We start from the raw sequence: 22,866 nt of genomic DNA on the forward strand, positions 1-22,866 counted from the left end.
TGCAATTCCGGAAGAAATTGCGTGTGAAGGTGAAACACCTGAAGGGAGAGGTGTTGAATGATGTGGAATGGCGGGAATTGGGAGAATCAATTAAAGTTGGAACAGTCGGAATCGGATTAAGAATGGCAAGGATATAAGGGAAAAACAAAAAAATTGGAATTGTGGGTCAATTTTGAATTCAGGGAATAAGAATATGTATACCACCATGGAATGCCGGGACTTGGGGGAATCGATTAAAGTTGGAACCGTCGGAATCGGATGAAGAATGGCAAAAATATAAGGGAAAAACTGACAAAGTGGAATTGTGGGTAAATTTTTAAATGTGGGTAAAAATGGAATGGCGGGCATTGGGGGAATCGATTAAAGTTGGAACGGTTGGAATCGGATGAAGAATGGCAAAGATAGAAGGGAAAAACTGAAAAAGTGGAAATGTGGGAAAATTTTGAATTCTGGGAAGAAGAAAATGGATATAACCATGAAATGGCAGGACATGGGGGAATCAATCAAAACTGGAACGGTTGGAATCGGACGAAGAATGGCAAAGATATAAGGGAAAAACTGACAAAGTGGAATTGTGGGTAAATTTTTAAATTTGGGTAAAAATGGAATGGCGGGAATTGGGGGAATCAATTAAAATTGGAACGGTCAGAAACGGATGAAGAATGGCAAAGATAGAAGGGAAAAACTGAAAAAGGGGAATTGTGGGTAATTTTTGAATTGTGGGTAAAAATGGATGGGCAGGCATTGGGGGAACTGATTAAAGTTGGAAAGGTCGGAATTGGGTGAAGAATGGCAAAGATATAAGGGAAAAACTGAAGAAGTGGAATTATGGGTAAATTTTAAATTCTGGGAAGAAGAAAGTGGATATACCATCATGGAATGGCGGGACTTGGGGGAATTGATTAAAGTTGGAACGGTAGGAATCGGATGAAGGATGGCAAAGAAAGAAGGGAAAAACTGACAAAGTGGAATTATGGGTAATTTTTGAATTGTGGGTAAAAATGGAGTGGCGGGCATCGGGGGAATTGATTAAAGTTGTAACGTTTAGAATCGGATGGAGAATGGTAAAGATAGAAGGGAAAAACTGAAAAAGTGGAATTGTGGATAATTTTTTAATTGTGGGTAAAAATGGAGTGGCGGTCATTGGGGGAATTGATTAAAGTTGGAACGGTCAGAATCGGATGAAGAATGGTGAAGATAGAAGGGAAAAACTGAAAATGTGGAAATGTGGGTAATTTTTGAATTGAGGGAAGAGGAAAATAGATACCAACATGTAATGGCGGGAATTGGGAAAATTGATTAAAGTTGGAACGGTCAGAATCGGATGAAGAATGGCAAAGATAGAAGGGAAAAACTGAATAAGTGGAATTGTGGGTAATTTTTGAATCATGGGAAGAGGAAAGGGGGTAAACGAATGGAATGGTGGGAATTGGGGGAATCGATTAAAGTTGGAACGGTGGGAATCGGAGCAGGAATGGCAAAGATAGAAGGTTACACAGTTTTGGTGAGGAAAATGGGAATAAGGAATTATGGGTAAAAATATGAAAATACGTAGTTATGAATTATTGGAAGGTGTGAATATGAGTAGTATTGATATTGGGTAATGTATTAACTGATTAATGTGAGTGTGAAGTGGAGAAGCTACAAGTAAAAAATGTTAAATCCACCACTGGAAATGAATTATGAATTGTTATACATGAGAAATATGGAATTATGGGAATATATTATTAATTATTAACTGTTACAATAGTGGGAATGAGCCATAAGTCGAAATGTATGAGTTAAATGTTATGAATATGAAATAGGAAAGCTCAAAATGTGAAATGTTTATTCTCCCATTGGGAATGAATGGGAAGCCCTCCCATTGGAAATGAATTATGAATTTTTGAAGGATGAAAAATATGGAATTATGGGAAAATATTGGAATGTATTTATTACTGGAATGATGGGAAGGATCCCTAAGACGAGATGAATGAGTTAAATATTGAAAATATGAAAAGGGAAAGCTGTAATAATGAAACAAAAAATGACCCAATGTAAGTCAATGGGCCTTTTTGGGGTGGAAAACCGGGAATTCTGGGAAAACTGTGAATACTTGGAATTCCAAAAATGGAAACGCCCTTCGGGCGCTTAACTGGAATAATGTGAAATTGGAACGGTGTGAATCGGATAAACTGGGAATGAGCTGAAACATGTCGAAAAACAGGCAGAAGTAGAATAATAATAACTAGAATATTTGCAATTTCTGAAGAAATTGCGTGTGAAGGTGTAACCTCTGAAGGCAAAAGTGTTGAATGATGTGGAATGGTGGGAATTGGGGAAATCGATTAAAGTTGTAACGGCTGGAATTGGATGAAGAATGGCAAAGATAGAAAGAAAAACTGAAAAAGTGGAATTGTGGGTAAACTTTGAATTCTGGGAAGAGAAGAATGTAAACCACCATGGAATGGCGGGAATTGGAAGAATCGATTAAACTTGGAACGGTCAGAATCGGATGAAGAATGGCAAAGATAGAAGGGAAAAACTGAAAAAGTGGAATTATGGGTAATTTTGAATTGTGGGTAAAAATGGAGAGGCGGGCATCAGGGGAATTGATTAAAGTTGGAACGGTCAGAATTGGATGAAGAATGGCAAAGATAGAAGGGAAAAACTAAAAAAGTGGAATTGTGGGTAATTTTTGAACTCAGGGAAGAGGAAAATAGATACCACCCTGTAAAGGCGGGAATTGGGGGAATTGATTAATGTTGGAACGGTCGCAATCGGATGAAGAATGGAAAAGATAGAAGGGAAAAACTGAAAAAGTGGAATTGTGGGTAATTTTTTAATTCAGGTAAAAAAAAAATAGATACCACCATGTAATGGCGGGAATTGGGGGAATTGTTTAAAGTTGGAACGGTCGCAATCGGATGAAGAACGGCAAAGATAGAAGGGAAAAACTGAAAAAGTGGAATTATGGGTAATTTTTGAATTGTGGGTAAAAATGGAGTGGCGGGCATCGGGGGAATTGATGAAAGTTGGAACGGTCAGAATCGGATGAAGAATGGCAAAGATAGAAGGGAAAAACTGAAAAAAAGGAATTATGGGTAATTTTTGAATTGTGGGTAAAAATGGAGTGGCGGGCATTGGGGGAATTGATTAAAGTTGGAACGGTCAGAATCGGATGAAGAATGGTGAAGATAGAAGGGAAAAACTGAAAATGGTGAATTGTGGGTAATTTTTTAAATTCAGGGAAGAGGAAAATAGATACCAACATGTAATGGCGGGAATTGGGGAAATTGATTAAAGTTGGAACGGTCAGAATTGGATGAAGAATGGCAAAGATAGAAGGGAAAAACGGAATAAGTGGAATTGTGGGTAATTTTTGAATCATGGGAAGAGGAAAATGGATACACGAATGGAATGGCGGGCATTAGGGGAATCAATTAAAGTTGGAACGGTGGGAATCGGAGCAGGAATGGTCAAGATAGAAGGTTACAAAGTTTTGGATGAGGAAAATGGGAATGAGGAATTATGGGTAAAAATATGAAAATAGTTATGAATCACTGGAAGGTGTGAATGTGAGTAGTATTGAAATTGGGGAATGTATTAACTGATTAATGTGAGTGTGAAGTGGAGAAGCTTTAAATAAAAAATGTTAAGTCCGCCACTGGGAATGAATTATGAATTGTTATACATGAAAAATATGTAATTATGGGAAAATATTGAAAATTATTAATTGTTACAATAGTGGGAATGAGCCATAAGGCGAAATGTATGAGTTAAATGTTATGAATATGAAATAGGAAAGCTCAAAATGTGAAATGTTTAATCTCCCATTGGGAATGAATGGGAAGCCCTCCCATTGGAAATGAATTATGAATTTTTGAAGGATGAAAAATATGGAATTATGGGAAAATATTGGAATGTATTGATTACTGGAATGATAGGAAGGATCCCTAAAACGAGATGAATGAGTTAAATATTGAAAATATGAAAAGGGAGAGCTGTAATAATGAAACAAAAAATGACCCAATGTTAGTCAATGGGACTTTTTGGGGTGGAAAACCGGGAATTCTGGGAAAACTGTGAATACTTGGAATTCCAAAAATGGAAACGCCCTTCGGGCGCTTTACTGGAATAATGTGAAATTGGAACGGTGTGAATCGGATAAACTGGGAATGAGCTGAAACTCGTCAAAAAACAGGCAGAATAAGAATAATAATAACTAGAATATGTGCAATTCCTGAAGAAATTGCGTGTGAAGGTGAAACACCTGAAGGGAGAGGTTTTGAATGATGTGGAATGGCGGGAATTGGGGGAATCAATTAAAGTTAGAACAGTCAGAATCGGATGAAGAATGGCAAGGATATAAGGGAAAAACTGAAAAAGTGGAATTGTGGGAAAATTTTGAATTCTGGGAAGAAGAAAATGGATACCACCATGGAATGGCGGGACTTGGGGGAATCGATTAAAGTTGGAACGGTTGGAATCGGATGAAGAATGGCAAAGATACAAGGGAAAAACTGAAAAATTGGAATTGTGGGTAATTTTTGAATTGTGGGTAAAAATGGATGGGCGGGCATTGGAGGAATCGATTAAAGTTTGAACAGTTGAAATCGCAGCAGGAATGACAAAGATACAAGGGAAAAACTGAAAAAGTGGATTTGTGGGTAATTTTTGAATTCTGGGAAAAAGAAAAAAGATATCAATTAAAGAATCGATTAAAGTAGGAACGGTCGAAATCGGATGAAGAATGGCAAAGATATAAGGGAAAAACTGAAAAAGTGGAATTGTGGGTAAATTTAAAATTCTGGGAAAAAAGCGGATACCACCATGGAATGGCGGGACTTGGGGGAATCGATTAAAGTTGGAACGGTAGGAATCGGATGAAGAATGGCAAAGACATAGGGGAAAAACTGAATAAGTGGAATTGTGGGTAATTTTTTATTTGTGGGTAAAAAAGGAATGGCGGGCATCGGGGGAATCGATTAAAATTGGAACGTCGGAATCGGACTAAGACAGGCAAAGATAGAAGGGAAAAACTGAATGAGATGTCTGATCAGATATCCAAGATGGCCGCCCCTGAGGGTTGATGGGAAATGGAGTCTCAGTGTATGTGGGCAAGTTTCCAAGATGGCCACTTGACGACCCCATGGGAAATGGAGTACTTTGTCTACCTAAACAATAGTCCACGAAGGCCAAACGCCCACACAATGAATGACCTCTTTGAAAATGAATTGGTTCATTAAAGGAACAGTGTGTGGAATTGTGGGAAAACTTTGAATTCTGGTAAGAGGTAAATGAATACACCAATGAATTGGCATGGATGAATGGAATCAATTTGAGTTAGAACGGTCGGAATCGGATGAAGAATGGCAGAGATATAAGGGAAAAACTGAAAAAATTGAATTGTGGGTAATTTTTGAATTGTGGGTAAAAATGGATGGGCGGGCATTGGGGGAATCGATTAAAGTTGGAACAGTGGAAATCGCAGCAGGAATGACAAAGATACAAGGGAAAAACTGAAAAAGTGGAATTGTGGGTAATTTTTGAATTCTGCGAAAAAGAAAAAGGATATCACCATGAAATGGCAGGACTTTGGGGAATCGTTTAAAGTTGGAACGGTAGGAATCGGATGAAGAATCGCAAAGATATAAGGGAAAAACTGAAAAAGTGGAATTGTGGGTAATTTTTGAATTGTGGGTAAAAATGTATGGGCGGGCATTGGGGGAATCGATTAAAGTTGGAACGGTGGAAATCGGAGCAGGAATGGCCAAGATAGAAGGGAAAAACTGAAAAAGTGGAATTGTGAGTAATTTTTGAATTTTGAAAAAAATTGGATGGGCGGGCATTGGGGAAATAGATTAAAGTTGGAACGGTCGGAATCGGATGAAGAATGAAAAAGATATAAGGGAAAAACTGAAAAAGTGGAATTGTGGGTAATTTTTGATAAGTGGGTAAAAATGGAATAGCGGGCATCGGGAGAATCGATTAAAATTTGAACGGTCAGAATCGGATGAAGACTGGCAAAGATACAAGGGAAAAACTGAATGAGATGTCTGATCAGATATCCAAGATGGCCGCCCCTGAGGTTTGATGGGAAATGGAGTCTCAGTGTATGTAGTCAAGTGTCCAAGATGGCCACCTGACGACCCCATGGGAAATGGAGTACTCTGTCTACCTAAACAGTAGTCCACGAAGGCCAAACGCCCACACAATTTAGGGGGCTATTACTTATGCAAAAAAGATGCATTCTGGGTAAATGACACCCAGAGGTCATTGGCAGGGTCAAGATGAACGGTTAAACGCTGAATCGGACTGAATCGGACAAACACCTGTAGTCATTAAGTGAAAAACAATACAATTCTTTGAATTTTGTAAAATATCACAAAATTTCAATAAGGAAGAAAAAAAGTACACTCAAAGAACAAATTCTGAATTTTGGGGGATTATATTTCATAGTTTGGATGTTCAACATTTGGAGAGAGTCATTTTTATTGTTCTAAGTTAACCAAGATGGCTGCCATCCTGGGTGGAAGTTGGGCTGAGCGCTCATGAGATGTCTGATCAGATATCCAAGATGGCCGCCCCTGAGGGTTGATGGGAAATGGAGTCTCAGTGTATGTAGCCAAGTGTCCAAGATGGCCACCTGATGACCCCATGGGAAATGGAATACTTTGTCTACCTAAACAGTAGTCCATAAAGGCCAAACCCCAACACAATGAATGACTTCATTGAAAATGAATTGGTTCATTAAAGGTACAGTATGTGGAATTTTGGGAATATTTTGAATTCTGGTAAGAGGTAAATGAATACACCAAATAATTGGTGGGGATGAATGGAATCGATTAAAGTTGGAATGGTGGAAATCGGAGAAGGAATGGCAAAGATATAACGGAAAAACTGAAAAAAGGGAATTGTGGGTAATTTTTTACTTCTGGGAAAAGGAAAATGGATACCACGATGGAATGGCAAGAACTGGGGGAATCGATTAAAGTTGGAACGGTGGGAATCGGAGCAGGAATGGCCAAGATAGAAGGTTACAAAGTTTTGGTGAGGAAAATGGGAATGAGGAATTATGGGTAAATTTATTAATATTGTTATGAATTACTGGTTTGTGTGAATATGTGTAATGATGACAATGTGAAATGAATTGGCTGAATGAATTGAATGCAAAATGAGGAAGCTTCAAGTAGGAAAAGTAAAATCTGCCTTTGGGAATGAATAACAAATTGTTATAGGTGAAAAATATGGAATTATGGGAAATTATTAATAATTTTGATTTATTGAATTGTTGGGAATGAGCCATAGGGTGGAATGAATAAGTTCAATGTTATGAATATGAAATGGGAAACATCAAAATGTGAAATGTTAATTGTCCCTTTGAGAATGAATGGGAAGCCCTCCCATTGGAAATGCATTATGAAATATTAAAGGTGGGAAAAATATGGAATTATGGGAAATTATTGGAAACTATGTATTACTGGAATGATGAGAATGATCCCTAAGGCAAGCTGAATGAGTTAAATTTTGAAAATATGAAACGTAAAAGATGTAGTATTGAAATGAAAACTCACCCAATGGAAGTCAATGGCACTTTTGGCTCGGAAAACAGGGAATTGTGGGAAATCTATGAATAATTGGAATTATAAAAATACACGCGCCCCGAATGGGAATAAGTGGAATAAGATGAAATTGGAACGGCGTGAATCGGATAAACTGGGAAAGAGATGAAACGTCCCAAAAAACGGCAGAATAATAATAACTAGAAAAAGTGCAATTCCTGAAGAAATTGCGTGTGAAGGTGAAACCGTTGAAGGTTTGGGAGTTGAAAAGTGGAATGATGTGGAACGATTGAATGGTGTGAATCTGTGAAGAAATATGAATACAAAGTTGAAAAACTGTAAAAAAGTTGAACTGTGGAATTTGAAGATGAATGAAAAACTGAAAAAGTTGAACTGGAGAATGATGTGAATCTGTGAAAAATTATGAATCCTACAAAGTTGAAAAACTGAGAAAAGTTGAACTGGAATAGTGTGAATCTGTGACATTAGGCCTAATGTTAAGTGAATGATGTGATTCAAAAACATGCAGGATATCAGCCCTCGAGGACTGGAGTTTTAAACTCCTGTTAATGAGCTTATCATTTGAATGAGGTGGATTGAATGAGGTGGATTGTGGATTGATGTGAAACAGTGAAGAAATGTGAATAATACAGAGTTGAAAAACTGAAAAAAACTAAAACGTATGAATCAAGCTGAGTTAACCAAGCCAGATGCTGTACTAGGTGGAAGCAGTAGTGAAAGGTAATGAGACGTCTAATAAAATGTCCAAGATGGCCGCCCATGAGGGCAGATTGGAGTTGGAGTCTTCAGTGGTCTAAGATGGCCGCCCGATGGCAACATGGGAAATGGATTACTTTGTGTAACTAAACTATAGGTGTCAAACTCCAGTCTTCGAGGGCTTGTATCCTGCATGTTTTTGAATCACACCTGTAATGGAGGTGTCGGAGTAGCGTCCAAACTTGTGACCTCCTTGAAAGGACTGTACTTGACTGATTCAGAGGATCCTCAATCTTATCAGGTTGTCCGGCCAGAACATAAAGACGATGCACACTCTCATGCCACTCTTTATTTGTATATAATGTTCTATTTATTTATCTGGGTTGGTGTGTGTGTGTTTCTGTGTTTGTGTGTTCTGTGTGTGTTCTATGTTTGATTGTGGGTGTGTGGTCTCTGCAAAGGAGAGCAGAGAACATTCACTAAACATTGATAACTAACATAACTAACATTGTACAATATGTTACATCATATGCTCACATGACTCTATATTAGCTTAGAATAACATAAACAACACAGGCAAACATACCGTACAATGATAGGAAGAATGAATTCAACCCAATCGTTCCAAAATGTGCGTTAGGTAGGAAAGAGTTAATGGAGCCGAATAGATTTGAGTGGGCGGTGACGTCACTCCCTTACGGCAGGATCACATTGGCACACAAGGCAAACAAGCGACAAATATGCACATTTTGTGGATGAAACTTTAACGTGAATACTAAAAGTGAAGTATGAAAAGTACGGTATATCTGCCTTTAGCAATTATACCAAACTTAGGTGCAATAACAACTTAGACATTAATGGACAAAGTGAAGCAGTGCAAACGTAAACATGTATCCAAAACCACGAACGGACAACATATTCAAACTGTACTTACATTCTCATGGACGCACGGAATAATAATGAAAGGAATGAGATAATCCACAGAATGATTGAAAGCAGAAAAAATGACTGTCCGTTACAACGATACCTGCCGACTACCGGTGAAAGAGCAAAACAACCTATGATAGTGTAAACAGAGTCCTGATTGGTAGTGGAGGAAAGAAACACAACTTGTGATTAGTTGCTAGGCGGTTGCTAGGAAGATCACATGACCACAGGAGAAACATGTCCAGACGTAAATAGTAATAACAGAACGATTCAAACACGAAATCGTTAAGTATAATCAGAAACTTCTTAACAACACCATTCACTTAACATTAGACAATTTTTACGGTACAAAAACTTGAATTGTAGCTGAAAGTTGAACTGTAAACGTGAAACGCGATTTGCCCGAACCGGGACACGGACATGTTGAAGATGACAACTCTACCACTGGGCCACTGGGGGGCAGTGTAAGACCACACTGTGAAAGCTTGAAATATAGGGAATGAAGTATTTTTGAACGTGAATCTATGAAGAACTACGAATAATACAAAGTTCAAAAACTGAAAAAAGTTCAACTGTGGAATGAAAAGATGAAATGAAAGTAAGAACAGTTTGAAAAGGCTAAATTCTTTAAATATGAATAGTATAAAAAACGTAAATTGTAGGAAAACGATGAATAGTTGAACCTTGAAAAATAAAAAAGCACTTCACGTGAATATGTGGAATGATGTGAAGTTCGAACGGCATGAATTGGATGAACTGGGAAGGAGTTGAAACCAAAAGAAAATACTGAATTAACTGAGAAAAAACACTGAATGTGTGAAAAGACACAGCGGGGATCGAACGCACGAACATGTAGTAGATATACGTCAACAGAACGTCTGAGCCACGGGAAATGACGAAACCGTGAACGCTTTAAAAGGAAGTAGGAAGTACGCTCCAATCACGTAACATTAGGCCGTTTTTACGGTACAAAAACTTAAATTGTAGGAAAACGATGAAAAGTTGAAACTCGAAAAATAGACCCGCACTAACTAAAAAAGACTCACACAACTAAAAAATGACGCAGCCTGGGATTGAACCCACGAACATGATGTGCGAATGCCGTACACAAATCCCATGAGCCACCGAGACATAGGAAATATCGAAAACGTTAAGGTTTAAAAATAAAGCACGAAGACCAGCCCATTCACTTAACATTAGGCCGTTTTTACGGTACAAAAACTTAAATTGTAGGAAAACGATGAAAAGTTGAAACTTGAAAAATAGACCCGCACTAAACATGAATATGTAGAATGATATGAAGTTCGAACGGCATGAATTGGATGAACTGGGAATGAGTTGAAACGTACCTAAAAAACGGTCGGAATAAAAAAAAAAAAAATAATAATAATAATAATAAAGGTGGAGAAAAACATAAGTGTGAAGGTTTCACCTTCACACAATAACTAGAAAATGTGCAATTTCTGAAGAAATTGCGTGTGAAGGTGAAACCGTTGAAGGTTTGGGAGTTGAAAAGTGGAATGATGTGAAACAATTGAATGGTGTGTATCTGTGAAGAAATATGAATACAAAGTTGAAAAACTAAAAAAAAGTTGAACTGTGGAATTTGAAGATGAATGAAAAACTGAAAAAAAGTTGAACTGTAGAATGATTTGAATCTGTGAAAAATTATGAATCCTACATAGTTAACAAACTGAGAACAGTTGAACTGGAATAATGTGAATCTGTGACATTAGGCCTAATGTTAAGTGAATGATGTGATTCAAAAACATGCAGGATATCAGCCCTCGAGGACTGGAGTTTTAAACTCCTGTTAATGAGCTTATCATTTGAATGAGGTGGATTGAATGAGGTGGATTGTGGATTGATGTGAAACAGTGAAGAAATGTGAATAATACAGAGTTGAAAAACTGAAAAAAACTTAAACGTATTAATCAAGCTGAGTTAACCAAGCCAGATGCCGTACTAGGTGGAAGCAGTAGTGAGAGGTAATGAGACGTCTAATAAAATATCCAAGATGGCCGCCCATGAGGGCAGATTGGAGTTGGAGTCTTCAGTGGTCTAAGATGGCCGCCCGATGGCAACATGGGAAATGGATTACTTTGTGTAACTAAACTATAGGTGTCAAACTCCAGTCCTCGAGGGCTTGTATCCTGCATGTTTTTGAATCACACCTGTAATGGAGGTGTCGGAGTAGCGTCCAAACTTGTGACCTCCTTGAAAGGACTGTACTTGACTGATTCAGAGGATCCTCAATCTTATCAGGTTGTCCGGCCAGAACATAAAGACGATGCACACTCTCATGCCACTCTTTATTTGTATATAATGTTCTATTTATTTATCTGGGTTGGTGTGTGTGTGTTTCTGTGTTTGTGTGTTCTGTGTGTGTTCTATGTTTGATTGTGGGTGTGTGGTCTCTGCAAAGGAGAGCAGAGAACATTCACTAAACATTGATAACTAACATAACTAACATTGTACAATATGTTACATCATATGCTCACATGACTCTATATTAGCTTAGAATAACATAAACAACACAGGCAAACATACCGTACAATGATAGGAAGAATGAATTCAACCCAATCGTTCCAAAATGTGCGTTAGGTAGGAAAGGGTTAATGGAGCCGAATAGATTTGAGTGGGCGGTGACGTCACTCCCTTACGGCGTAAGGATCACATTGGCACACACGGCAAACATGCGACAAATATGCACATTTTGTGGATGAAACTTTAACGTGAATACTAAAAGGGAAGTATGAAAAGTACGGTATATTTGCCTTTAGCAATTATACCAAACTTAGGTGCAATAACAACTTAAGACATTAATGGACAAAGTGAAGCAGTGCAAACGTAAACATGTATCCAAAACCACGAACGGACAACATATTCAAACTGTACTTACATTCTCATGGACGCACGGAATAATAATGAAAGGAATGAGATAATCCACAGAATGATTGAAAGCAGAAAAAAATGACTGTCCGTTACAACGATACCTGCCGACTGACCGATGAAAGAGCAAAACAACCTATGATAGTGTAAACAGAGTCCTGATTGGTAGTGCAGGAATGAAACACAACTTGTGATTAGTTGCTAGGCGGTTGCTAGGAAGATCACATGACCACAGGAGAAACATGTCCAGACGTAAATAGTAATAACAGAACGATTCAAACACGAAATCGTTAAGTATAATCAGAAACTTCTTAACAACACCATTCACTTAACATTAGACAATTTTTACGGTACAAAAACTTGAATTGTAGCTGAAAGTTGAACTGTAAACGTGAAACGCGATTTGCCCGAACCGGGACACGGACATGTTGAAGATGACAACTCTACCACTGGGCCACTGGGGGGCAGTGTAAGACCACACTGGGAAAGCTTGAAATATAGGGAATGAAGTATTTTTGAACGTGAATCTATGAAGAACTACGAATAATACAAAGTTAAAAAACTGAAAAAAGTTCAACTGTGGAATGAAAAGATGAAATGAAAGTAAGAACAGTTTGAAAAGGCTAAATTCTTTAAATATGAATAGTATAAAAAACGTAAATTGTAGGAAAACGATGAATAGTTGAACCTTGAAAAATAAAAAAGCACTTCACGTGAATATGTGGAATGATATGAAGTTCGAACGGCATGAATTGGATGAACTGGGAAGGAGTTGAAACCAAAAGAAAATACTGAATTAACTGAAAAAAAACACTGAATGTGTGAAAAGACACAGCGGGGATCGAACGCACGAACATGTAGTAGATATACGTCAACAGAACGTCTGAGCCACGGGAAATGACGAAACCGTGAACGCTTTAAAAGGAAGTAGGAAGAACGCTCCAATCACTTAACATTAGGCCGTTTTTACGGTACAAAAACTTAAATTGTAGGAAAACGATGAAAAGTTGAAACTTGAAAAATAGACCCGCACTAACTAAAAAAGACTCACACAACTAAAAAATGACGCAGCCTGGGATTGAACCCACGAACATGAAGTGCGAATGCGGTACACAAATCCCATGAGCCACGGCGACATAGGAAATATCGAAAACGTTAAAGTTTAAAAATAAAGCACGAAGACCAGCCCATTCACTTAACATTAGGCCATTTTTACGGTACAAAAACTTAAATTGTAGGAAAACGATGAAAAGTTGAAACTTGAAAAATAGACCCGCACTAAACATGAATATGTAGAATGATATGAAGTTTGAACGGCATGAATTGGATGAACTGGGAATAAGTTGAAACGTACCTAAAAAACGGTCGGAATAAAAAAAAAAAATAATAATAATAAAGGTGGAGAAAAACATAAGTGTGAAGGTTTCCCCTTCACACAATAATAATAAAGGTGGAGAAAAACATAAGTGTGAAGGTTTCACCTTCACACAATAAAGTCAAGGAATAACATATGTGTGAAGGTTTCACCTTCACACAATAATAATAAAGTCAAGGAATAACATATGTGTGAAGGTTTCACCTTCACACAATAATAAAGTCAAGGAATAACATATGTGTGAAGGTTTCACCTTCACACAATAATAATAAAGTCAAGGAATAACATATGTGTGAAGGTTTCACCTTCACACAAATAATAAAGGTGGAGAAAAACATAAGTGTGAAGGTTTCACCTTCACACAACTAGAAAATGTGCAATTTCTGAAGAAATTGCGTGTGAAGGTGAAACCGTTGAAGGTTTGGGAGTTGAAAAGTGGAATGATGTGGAACGATTGAATGGTGTGAATCTGTGAAGAAATATGAATACAAAGTTGAAAAACTAAAAAAAAGTTGAACTGTGGAATTTGAAGATGAATGAAAAACTGAAAAAAGTTGAACTGTAGAATGATGTGAATCTGTGAAAAATTATGAATCCTACAAAGTTGAAAAACTGAGAAACTGAAAAAAAAACGAATGTTTGAATCATAAAAAAGTGTGGATGATCCGAAGTAAAAGCAGAAGAGAAAAAAACAAAGTTATTCAACTTTGTATTATTCACATTTCTTCACTGTTTCACATCAATCCACAATCCACCTCATTCAAATGATTAGATCATTATCAGTTTAAAAATTATCTCTATTCAAAGTTTTTCAGTTTTTTTACTGCTTTAAATATGAATAATACAGAGTTGAAAAACTGAAAAAAAAACTGAACGTATGAATCAAGCTGAGTTAACAAGCCAGATGCTGTACTAGGTGGAAGCAGTAGTGAGAGGTAATGAGACGTCTAATAAAATATCCAAGATGGCCGCCCGTGAGGGCAGATGGGAGTTGGAGTCTTCGGTGGTCTAAGATGGCCGCCCGATGGCATCATGTGAAATGGAGTACTTTGTGTAACTAAACTATAGGTGTCAAACTCTAGTCCTCGAGGGCTTGTATTCTGCATGTTTTTGAATCACACCATTCACTTAACATTAGGCCATTTTTACAGTAGAAAAACTTGAATTGTAGCTGAAAGTTGAACTTTGGAATAATGTTAATGTGAAGAAATATGAATAATACAAAGTTGAAAAATTGAAAAAAGATGAACTGTGGAATGATGTGAATGTGTGAAAAAATATGAATAACACAAAGTTGAAAACTGAAAAAAAAAAAAACGAATGTTTGAATTATAAAACGTGTGGATGATCCGAAGTAAAAGCAGAAGAGAAAAAACAACTGGAAACGTGAAACGCGATTTGCCCGAACCGGGGCACGGACATGTTGAAGATGACAACTCTACCACTGGGCCACGGGGGGGCGATGTCAACCCACACTGTGAAAGCTGTAAATAAAGAGAATGAAGTATGTTTGAACGAGAGTTTGTGAAGAACTACGAATAATACAAAGTTAAAAAACTGAAAAAAGTTGAACTGTGGAATGAAAAGTAAGATGAAATGAAAGTAAGAACAGTTTGAAAAGGCTAAATACTTTAAATATGAATAGTATAAAAAACGTGAATTGTAGGAAAACGATGAATAGTTGAACCTTGAAAAATACTAAAGCACTTCACATGAATATGTGGAATGATAAGAAGTTAGAACGGCATGAATTGGATGAACTGGGAAGGAGTTGAAACCAAAAGAAAATACAGAATTATCTGGAAAAAAAAACACTGAATGTGTGGAAAGACATAGCGGGGATCGAACGCACGAACTTGAAGTGGCAATACGTCAACAGAACGGCTGGGACGGCAGGGACACGGGAAATGACGAAACCGTGAACGCTTTAAAAGGAAGTAGGAAGTATGAAGAACGCTCCAATCACTTAACATTAGGCCATTTTTACGGTACAAAAACAAATTGTAGGAAAACGATGGAAAGTTGAAACTTGAAAAATAGACCCGCACTAAACATGAATAGGTGGAATGATATGAAGTTTGAACGGAATGAAATGGATGAACTGGGGATCGAACGCACGAACTTGAAGTGGCAATACGTCAACAGAACGGCTGGGACGGCAGGGACACGGGAAATGACGAAACCGTGAACGCTTTAAAAGGAAGTAGAAAGTAGGAAGAACGCTCCAATCACTTAACATTAGGCCATTTTTACGGTACAAAAACTTAAATTGTAAGAAAACGATGAAAAGTTGAAACTTGAAAAATAGACCCGCACTAAACATGAATATGTGGAATGATATGAAGTTTGAACGGAATGAAATGGACGAACTGGGAAAGAGTTAAAACGAACCTAAAAAACGGTCGGAATAATAAAAATAATAATAATAATAATAATAAAGGTGGAGAAAAACATAAGTGTGAAGGTTTCACCTTCACACAATAATAATAAAGGTGGAGAAAAACATAAGTGTGAAGGTTTCACCTTCACACAATAATAAAGGTGGAGAAAAACATAAGTGTGAAGGTTTTACCTTCACACAACTAGAAAATGTGCAATTCCTGAAGAAATTGCGTGTGAAGGTGTAACCTTTGAAGGTAGCGGTGCTGAACGCTAGAGTGATGTTGAAAGTTTGACTGCTTGAATCTGTGACATCATGTGAATGATACAGATTTGGAATTGTTTGAATCGGCCAAACTCTGTAGAAGATACAAGAAAACACTAAAAAATGAGGAATTGTGGGAAAATCGTGAATTCTGGGAAGAGGAAAATGGATACACGAATGGAATGGCGGCAATATGGGGAATCGATTAAAGTTGGAACGGTAGGAATCGGATGAAAAATGGCAAAGATATAAGGGAAAAACTAAAAGAGTGGAATTGTGGGAAATGTTTGAATTGTGGGTAAAAATGGATGAGCGGGCATTGGGGGAATTGATTAAAGTAGGAACGGTCAAAATCGGATGAAGAATGGCAAATATATAAGTGAAGAACTGAAAAAGTGGAATTATGGGTAAATTTTGAACTGTGGGTTAAATGCATTGGCGGGCATTGGGGGAATTGATTAAAGTTGGAATGGTCGGAATTGGATAAAAAATGGCAAAGATATAAGGGAAAAACTGAAAAAGTGGAATTGTGGTTAATTTTTGAATTGTGGGTAAAAATGGATGGACGGGCATTGAGGGAATCGATTAAAGTTGGAACGGTGGTAATCAGCAGGAATGGCAAAGATACAAGGGAAGAACTGAAAAATTAAATTGTGGGTAATTTTTGAATTCTGGGAAGAAGAAAATGGATACCACCATGGAATGGCGGGACTTGGGGAAATCAATTAAAGTCATAACGGTAGGAATCGGATGAAGAATGGCAAAGATATAAGGGAAAAACTGAAAAAGTGGAATTGTGGGTAATTCTTGAATTGTGGGTAAAAATGGATGGGCGGGCATTTGGGGAAATGATTAAAGTAGGAAAGGTGAAAATCGGATGAAGATTGGCAAAGAAAGAAGGGAAAAACTGAATGAGATGTGTGATCAGATATCCAAGATGGCCGCCCCTGAAGGTTGATGGGAAATGGAGTCTCAGTGTATGTAGTCAAGTTTCCATGATGGCCACCTGACGACCCCATGGGAAATGGAGTACTTTGTCTCCCTAAACAGTAGACCACGAAGGCCAAACGCCCACACAATGAAAGACCTCATTGAAAATGAATTGGTTCATTAAAGGTACAGTGTGTGGAATTGTGGGAAATCTTTGAATTCTGGTAAGAGGTAAATGAATACACCAAAGAATTGGTGGGGATGAATGGAATCGATTAAAGTTGGAACAGTGGGAATCGGATGAAGAATGGCGAAGACAGAAGGTTACAATGTTTTGGCAAGAACAATTAAGTGAGGAATTATGGGTAAAAAAAAATGGGAAAAACTTGAAATTTTTGGTGCGAGGGTGTTCTTGGCAATCTAACCTATAATGGGAAACACCTAAAGTTGGAACGATAAGTATAGGTCAGATCCTGGACTTGGTCTGCTCCACTGGTCTCAACATGCATCACCTTTCCAGCTTCAACCTCAACATTTCACCAGGTAATTATCATGGCCATTGACATCCCCATTCCAACCGCCAAGGATAAACAGATAATGTCTTTCAGAAACCTCAAATCCATCCTCCCTTCAGCTTTTCTGCTTCTCTTGCAAGGACAAAATCTGCTTCCCCCCTCCATTAACTGACAATCCCTCCGACCTCCCCAAATTTTACAGCGAAACACTCTCTTTGTGTATCAATCAACTAGCACCCTTCAAAACTAAAGCTGTCTCTTTCACCCACATTGCCCCCTGGTATACTCCTGAACTCCACAAAAGGAAGTCACGGAAACGACAGTTTGAAAGACTTCACAAGAAAACTGTTTAATTGTCCATTTACAAGGCTATACAGATTACCTTCAGCAGTACAAGGAAGCTCTCAGTGCTGCACAGCCCACTTTCTACTCTCACCTCATACACTCTGGTTCCGCCAATCCCAAAGCTCTGTTTTCTACAATAAATAAACTCCTCAAACCCAGTTACAGTACGTCCAACTCATTTACCACAAACAAATGCAACTCCTTTCTTCCTTTCAAAAAAAATCAACACCATTTATAACAACTTGTTCTACACTCCTGCCCCCATGAACTGCACCCCCATTCCCTCATCTGCTCTACCCCTTCTCACCTCGCAGCCTTTGTCTCAGTTCTCTCCCATCTCACCTGGGGAGCTTCCCCAAGTTATGTCTGGCATGAAAACCTCTACATGAATCCTGGATCCCATCCCATCTCATCTTATCAAGGACTCTCTACCAGCCATCTCTACACTCATTACATACATTTCATACAGTTGATGGGAGTCAAATGTAAAACAAACCTACTAACCATTTTTTTGTCGTACTGCGAGCGCCATTTAGCGGGAGCAAAAAATGTCATTATAGCCGAAGGATTGCAGCCAAACCCAGTTGGTTCGACTTACCGCTACCAAAATTTGTACGCTAATGCAGGACCCTAAGACCTAAAAAAAAAACAATCACAGACAACCATACACTAGGATGTACAGAAAAAGAGTTACAAATTTTTTAGTTTGCAAGTTTGATGCATTTATGGCCATTTGTAAGTCTTCCATTGCTGCCGCCTTCTCTTATACTGTTGACTCCATCAACTTTCAAATTGGCGTAGACCATTATCAGGCTTAGAGGCACAAATGGTCCAAAAATAGTCACAATCCCGTGAAACATAAGATGGAGGCGGATTTTAAAAATATGAAGTCAATGTTTCCTTCGCCCACAGTGACAAAAACTAGGTTGTACATAACCATCATCATTGTTGACAGTTATATCCTGACAACAAATATGATCTTACCTTTACTTAGTTGAGCCCGTTCTACAAATGCTAATGAAAACTGACCTTTTCTAAAACATTTTCTAAAACATGGTGTGCAAGGGCCCATTATAGCTGCTTTGCAGCTCTAGTTTTGTTTTTGTTTTGTAACATCATTAGCCCATTGTTCATCTACTCTTTTATTCAACAACACTGAACCACTTATGAACGTTATTAACAACTTTGTCTGACATTTTTTTTTATCTCATGGAAAAAAAACGTCAAACGTGAACAAAAAGAAAACAACTCTGTTTACAAAAATGATGGCCGTGGTGAGACTACTTGCGAGGTTATGATCAAGTAGATGATAATTAGATCATTGTCATGACCATGCTTCGAGGAAAAACTTAAAAATAAAACTGCTCCATTGCTGTTGATTATACATAATTTGATTTCCTACGTTTTATTTTGAAGTGTTGTCTAACTTCCTTTATAGCCAGGTGCATCACCAGACAGTGTCACCACGGTACATGCTAAGTACAGCAATGCTTGGGTAAAAACTTCTCCGATAAAAACAAATTCACTTCAGAGCGCACATGCCGCATACTACTTAGTACTTACTGTAATTCAACTCAACTTAGCTTCACATAAACAATGTGCACATGGCTAATTAATATGGTAATTTATTCATAGTAATTAGTTCATGTGTAATACTTAATAAAAAAAATGACGTTTTAAAGTTACATAAATGTATACCACAATTTTATTGGAGTAATGTAGATTTTCCTTAATTCGCCTACAATTTTAAATGACACCCCCTGCTCTGGATAGCACAGTGGTTCTCAAATGGTCGACCTGACCTGCAGAAGGAAGGTTTCCAAATTGCCCAGCATGCCTCACCGCCTCAACAGGTGCAGCTGATTAAGTAACAGGATAAAAGCCAGCCTGGCTGATCGGGGAGAAGAGACTGTGCTGCTGAGGAAGAGACACGTGAAACAAGAAAGAGCGTGCCACTGAAGCCAAAGCTAGAGAGCGGTGAGAACAGGTTGTATTTGGACTTTGAACATTTTTTGAACCGCTTTGTTGAACTTTGTGAGCCAGTTTTTGAATCCAGTGAACAGACTTTATTTAGAGTTTTTGCATTTCAGATCATCTATTTTTCCTGCTTTCATTTGTACTTTGTAAAGAAAGTAGTTTTGAACTCTAAGAACCAACCTGATTTCGATTACTGCCTTTTGACTGCCTGTTTTGATATAGTTTCTTTGAACTTTGTGTTACAAAATAAATATTCCATTTAGAACATATTACCTCTGTGACCCCGTCTGCCCTGTCACCCTTCACGCGACGTCACATATGGTGGAAAATGTGGGCGCAGGACCCCTAGGCGAATGATGAAGAGTCACGCACTTGACGAGGTAATGCAGCTGTTTTCTGAGCTCCACCTAACCACCCACTCCAGTTCTCAAATGGAGCAATTAGTGCAGATGCTGGTGGAGACACAGAAGGCCCAGCAGGAACTCACTACAGCCCTGCTCCAGCAGCAAATAAAAGCCAACCGCCTCAAAGAACCGGAACTCTGACAGTCGGCTAGACCTCGAGTCAAGGCAAGTGAGTTCATCCCCAAAATGGGGATATCGGATGAGGTAGATGCCTATTTCCATGCCTTTGAGGCTACTGCACCCAGCAAGGGTGGCCTAAAACCCAGTGGGTTGGGCTACTAGCCCCCTTCCTCACCAATGAGGCTCTTAAAGCTTATCAAGATTTAGAGACAGACATAGCCCAAGACTATGAGCAGCTGAAAACCGAAATTTTGAGCCGAAATGGCCTTACCAAATTCAGCATGGCCCAGCAGTTCCATAATTGGACGCATAAAAATGAGGTGGCACCGCGTGCGCAGATGCACAACCTCAGAGTCACGAAAAAATGTCTGGAACCGGAAAAGACTAGCCCTGCACAAATGGTGGAAAGTTTGGTAATGGATAGGTTCCTGAGAACCCTACCTTATTAGGCTAAAAAGACAATTGGCCAGCTGAAACTTACAACGGCCTTAGAGCTGGTAGAAGCAGTTGAACAATACCAAGTGGCAACTGACATGTGGAGGCTGCCCCGGACAGGGTCGAATGTCTCCGGAACCCCACGCACCAGGCGGCCTCAGACGGGCAGTCCCAGAACCGAGCAGCGGCCAACTTCGGAAGCTTTCAGGGGCATGAAGCCTCCGCTATGCAGCTGCGGAGCCCAGCCTCTGAAACTCGGCAATGCTACCGTTTGGGGAGGTCGGCCAAATCGTGTGGAATAGTGGAAAGTCCGATATCCCCATGCCCACCACAGAGAGCACGGGCAGCACACAAAACCCACTTTGCACCCCTTCTCGGGGATGTATGTGCAAATTAAAAAGCCCAATTTAATTTTGAATTAATAAAACACACTAGTCAACACTCCATGTTGATTATATTCTTCATGTGAGCTTGTTTTGCTTAGTTGCCTTGTTGAGTTCCCTTTGATTTTGGGATTGAAAGATTTGGGGAAAGCATGAGAATCATAATTTCATATACATATTTGTCCAGGCAACTAAAGTTTGAGTTTGATATATTTGGAAGTTCTAACAAAATACATTTTTAAAAAATGTACAGACATTTTAAAAAATGTGTGTACATACAGACAGACAGACAGACAGACAGACAGACAGACAGACAGACAGACAGACAGACAGATAGATAGATAGATAGATAGATAGATAGATAGATAGATAGACAGATATACTATAGATTACTCACTTTTACAATGAAGTATCTTTCCCAGTGCTCTAAATAGGAACAGACAAGCATCCTTCATTCCAACAGTTTGCTCTCCTTGTTGGCGTTTTATTGACTGAAATTTCTTCCTTAACGTTGATCTGGACACAGACTTAGCCTGGGATAGCAAATGATTATTCCCTCTCACCACCTCCTTTTCCTGTGAATAGTCTTGAAAAAAAAAAATCAATTACTTGCAGGAATTAGTATGAAATGGACATGAACATTACTGAATTCAGTATTTATGTAGGTTTTCTCTAGACCTGTAACACAGACGAACTGCAGGCTGTTAATAGCACTCCGAATGTCTCCAGAACTTCCTGAGCACAAGCTCTCCATCACTGTCTGATCTGGGACAATGATCCTTCCAATACTCTGTGTACAGCCAAAGACTAGTCAAAAAATAGATTCACAATAGATTCAAACAAGATGCAGCTGTTTGTCACCTTTCCATCCTCATTGGCTAAAATACGAGTCAGAACCTTCATCATAGTAGTTGGAGCCACTGGGTTAAAACTGAAAATACATTGATGTATGATTAACATTTAAACGAAAACAAAGCACAGTAATCCCTTGTGTTTCGCGATTAACAGGGACCGGAACCCCCTTGCGACTCAAACTTGATTTCATGAAGGAGCTTGGTACTTCTATAAGACATGCGATTGGCTCCTGGCGCGACCATCGACCAATGAGGGCATGAGTTGTAATATACTCCCGCCCCAACTCCTGCTTGTTACACCAAGAAGAGGGACGTGCCTGAGTCACTCATGAAACAAACACACTGTTGGATAGACCTAAGGGAGAGGAGCAAAGATATTCACCAGTTTGTCGGAAAACCAATAATGATCCAATAATGTTAATCAACATAAAGGGTCTGTGAAACATGCTTTGTCTTGTCCCTAATCTGGGATCAGTTTGCTATAGGAGACCCTATCAGGGGCATAAAGCCCAGAACAACGTAGCTCCTAAGATCACTGGGACATGCAAACTCCTCCACGACAGTAAGAAGAGAGCTCACTAAGGGGCAGAATTTTTCCCATATCCTGGGGGGATGTTGAGTCCCAGTTGACCATGTTTTTCAACGTCATTATCGAGGCGGCTGATCGGAGTTGTGGACTAAGATGGTAGGTCTCTGTCGTGGCGGCAATCCCTGAAGCCGCTGGTGCACACCAGCGCTAAGGGATGACATCAAGCTGAAGGAGGAGTAAAATCTGGCCTTTTTGGCCTTTGTGGGACTTATAAC

At 38.7% G+C, this 22,866-nt stretch overlaps 1 protein-coding gene across 9 annotated transcripts in view; it reads right to left on the reverse strand.

The window, feature by feature from the left end:
• Positions 1–22,866, reverse strand: part of rad17 (RAD17 checkpoint clamp loader component) — a 166,528-nt gene that overhangs the window by 18,745 nt on the left and 124,917 nt on the right. For all 9 annotated transcript variants that reach the window (XM_088409576.1, XM_088409568.1, XM_088409534.1 and 6 more), the window contains 3 exons: positions 22,070–22,139; positions 21,887–21,998; positions 21,606–21,794 (listed from right to left, as the gene is read on the reverse strand). In XM_088409576.1, coding sequence (XP_088265702.1) covers positions 21,606–21,794; positions 21,887–21,998; positions 22,070–22,139 — 371 coding nt within the window. The remainder of the gene's footprint in view (positions 1–21,605; positions 21,795–21,886; positions 21,999–22,069; positions 22,140–22,866) is intronic.

This window comes from Hippichthys cyanospilos, chromosome 1 (genome assembly GCF_059441005.1).
Source record: "Hippichthys cyanospilos isolate Australia breed blue-spotted pipefish chromosome 1, RoL_Hcya_1.0, whole genome shotgun sequence".
Taxonomy (NCBI): domain Eukaryota; kingdom Metazoa; phylum Chordata; class Actinopteri; order Syngnathiformes; family Syngnathidae; genus Hippichthys; species Hippichthys cyanospilos.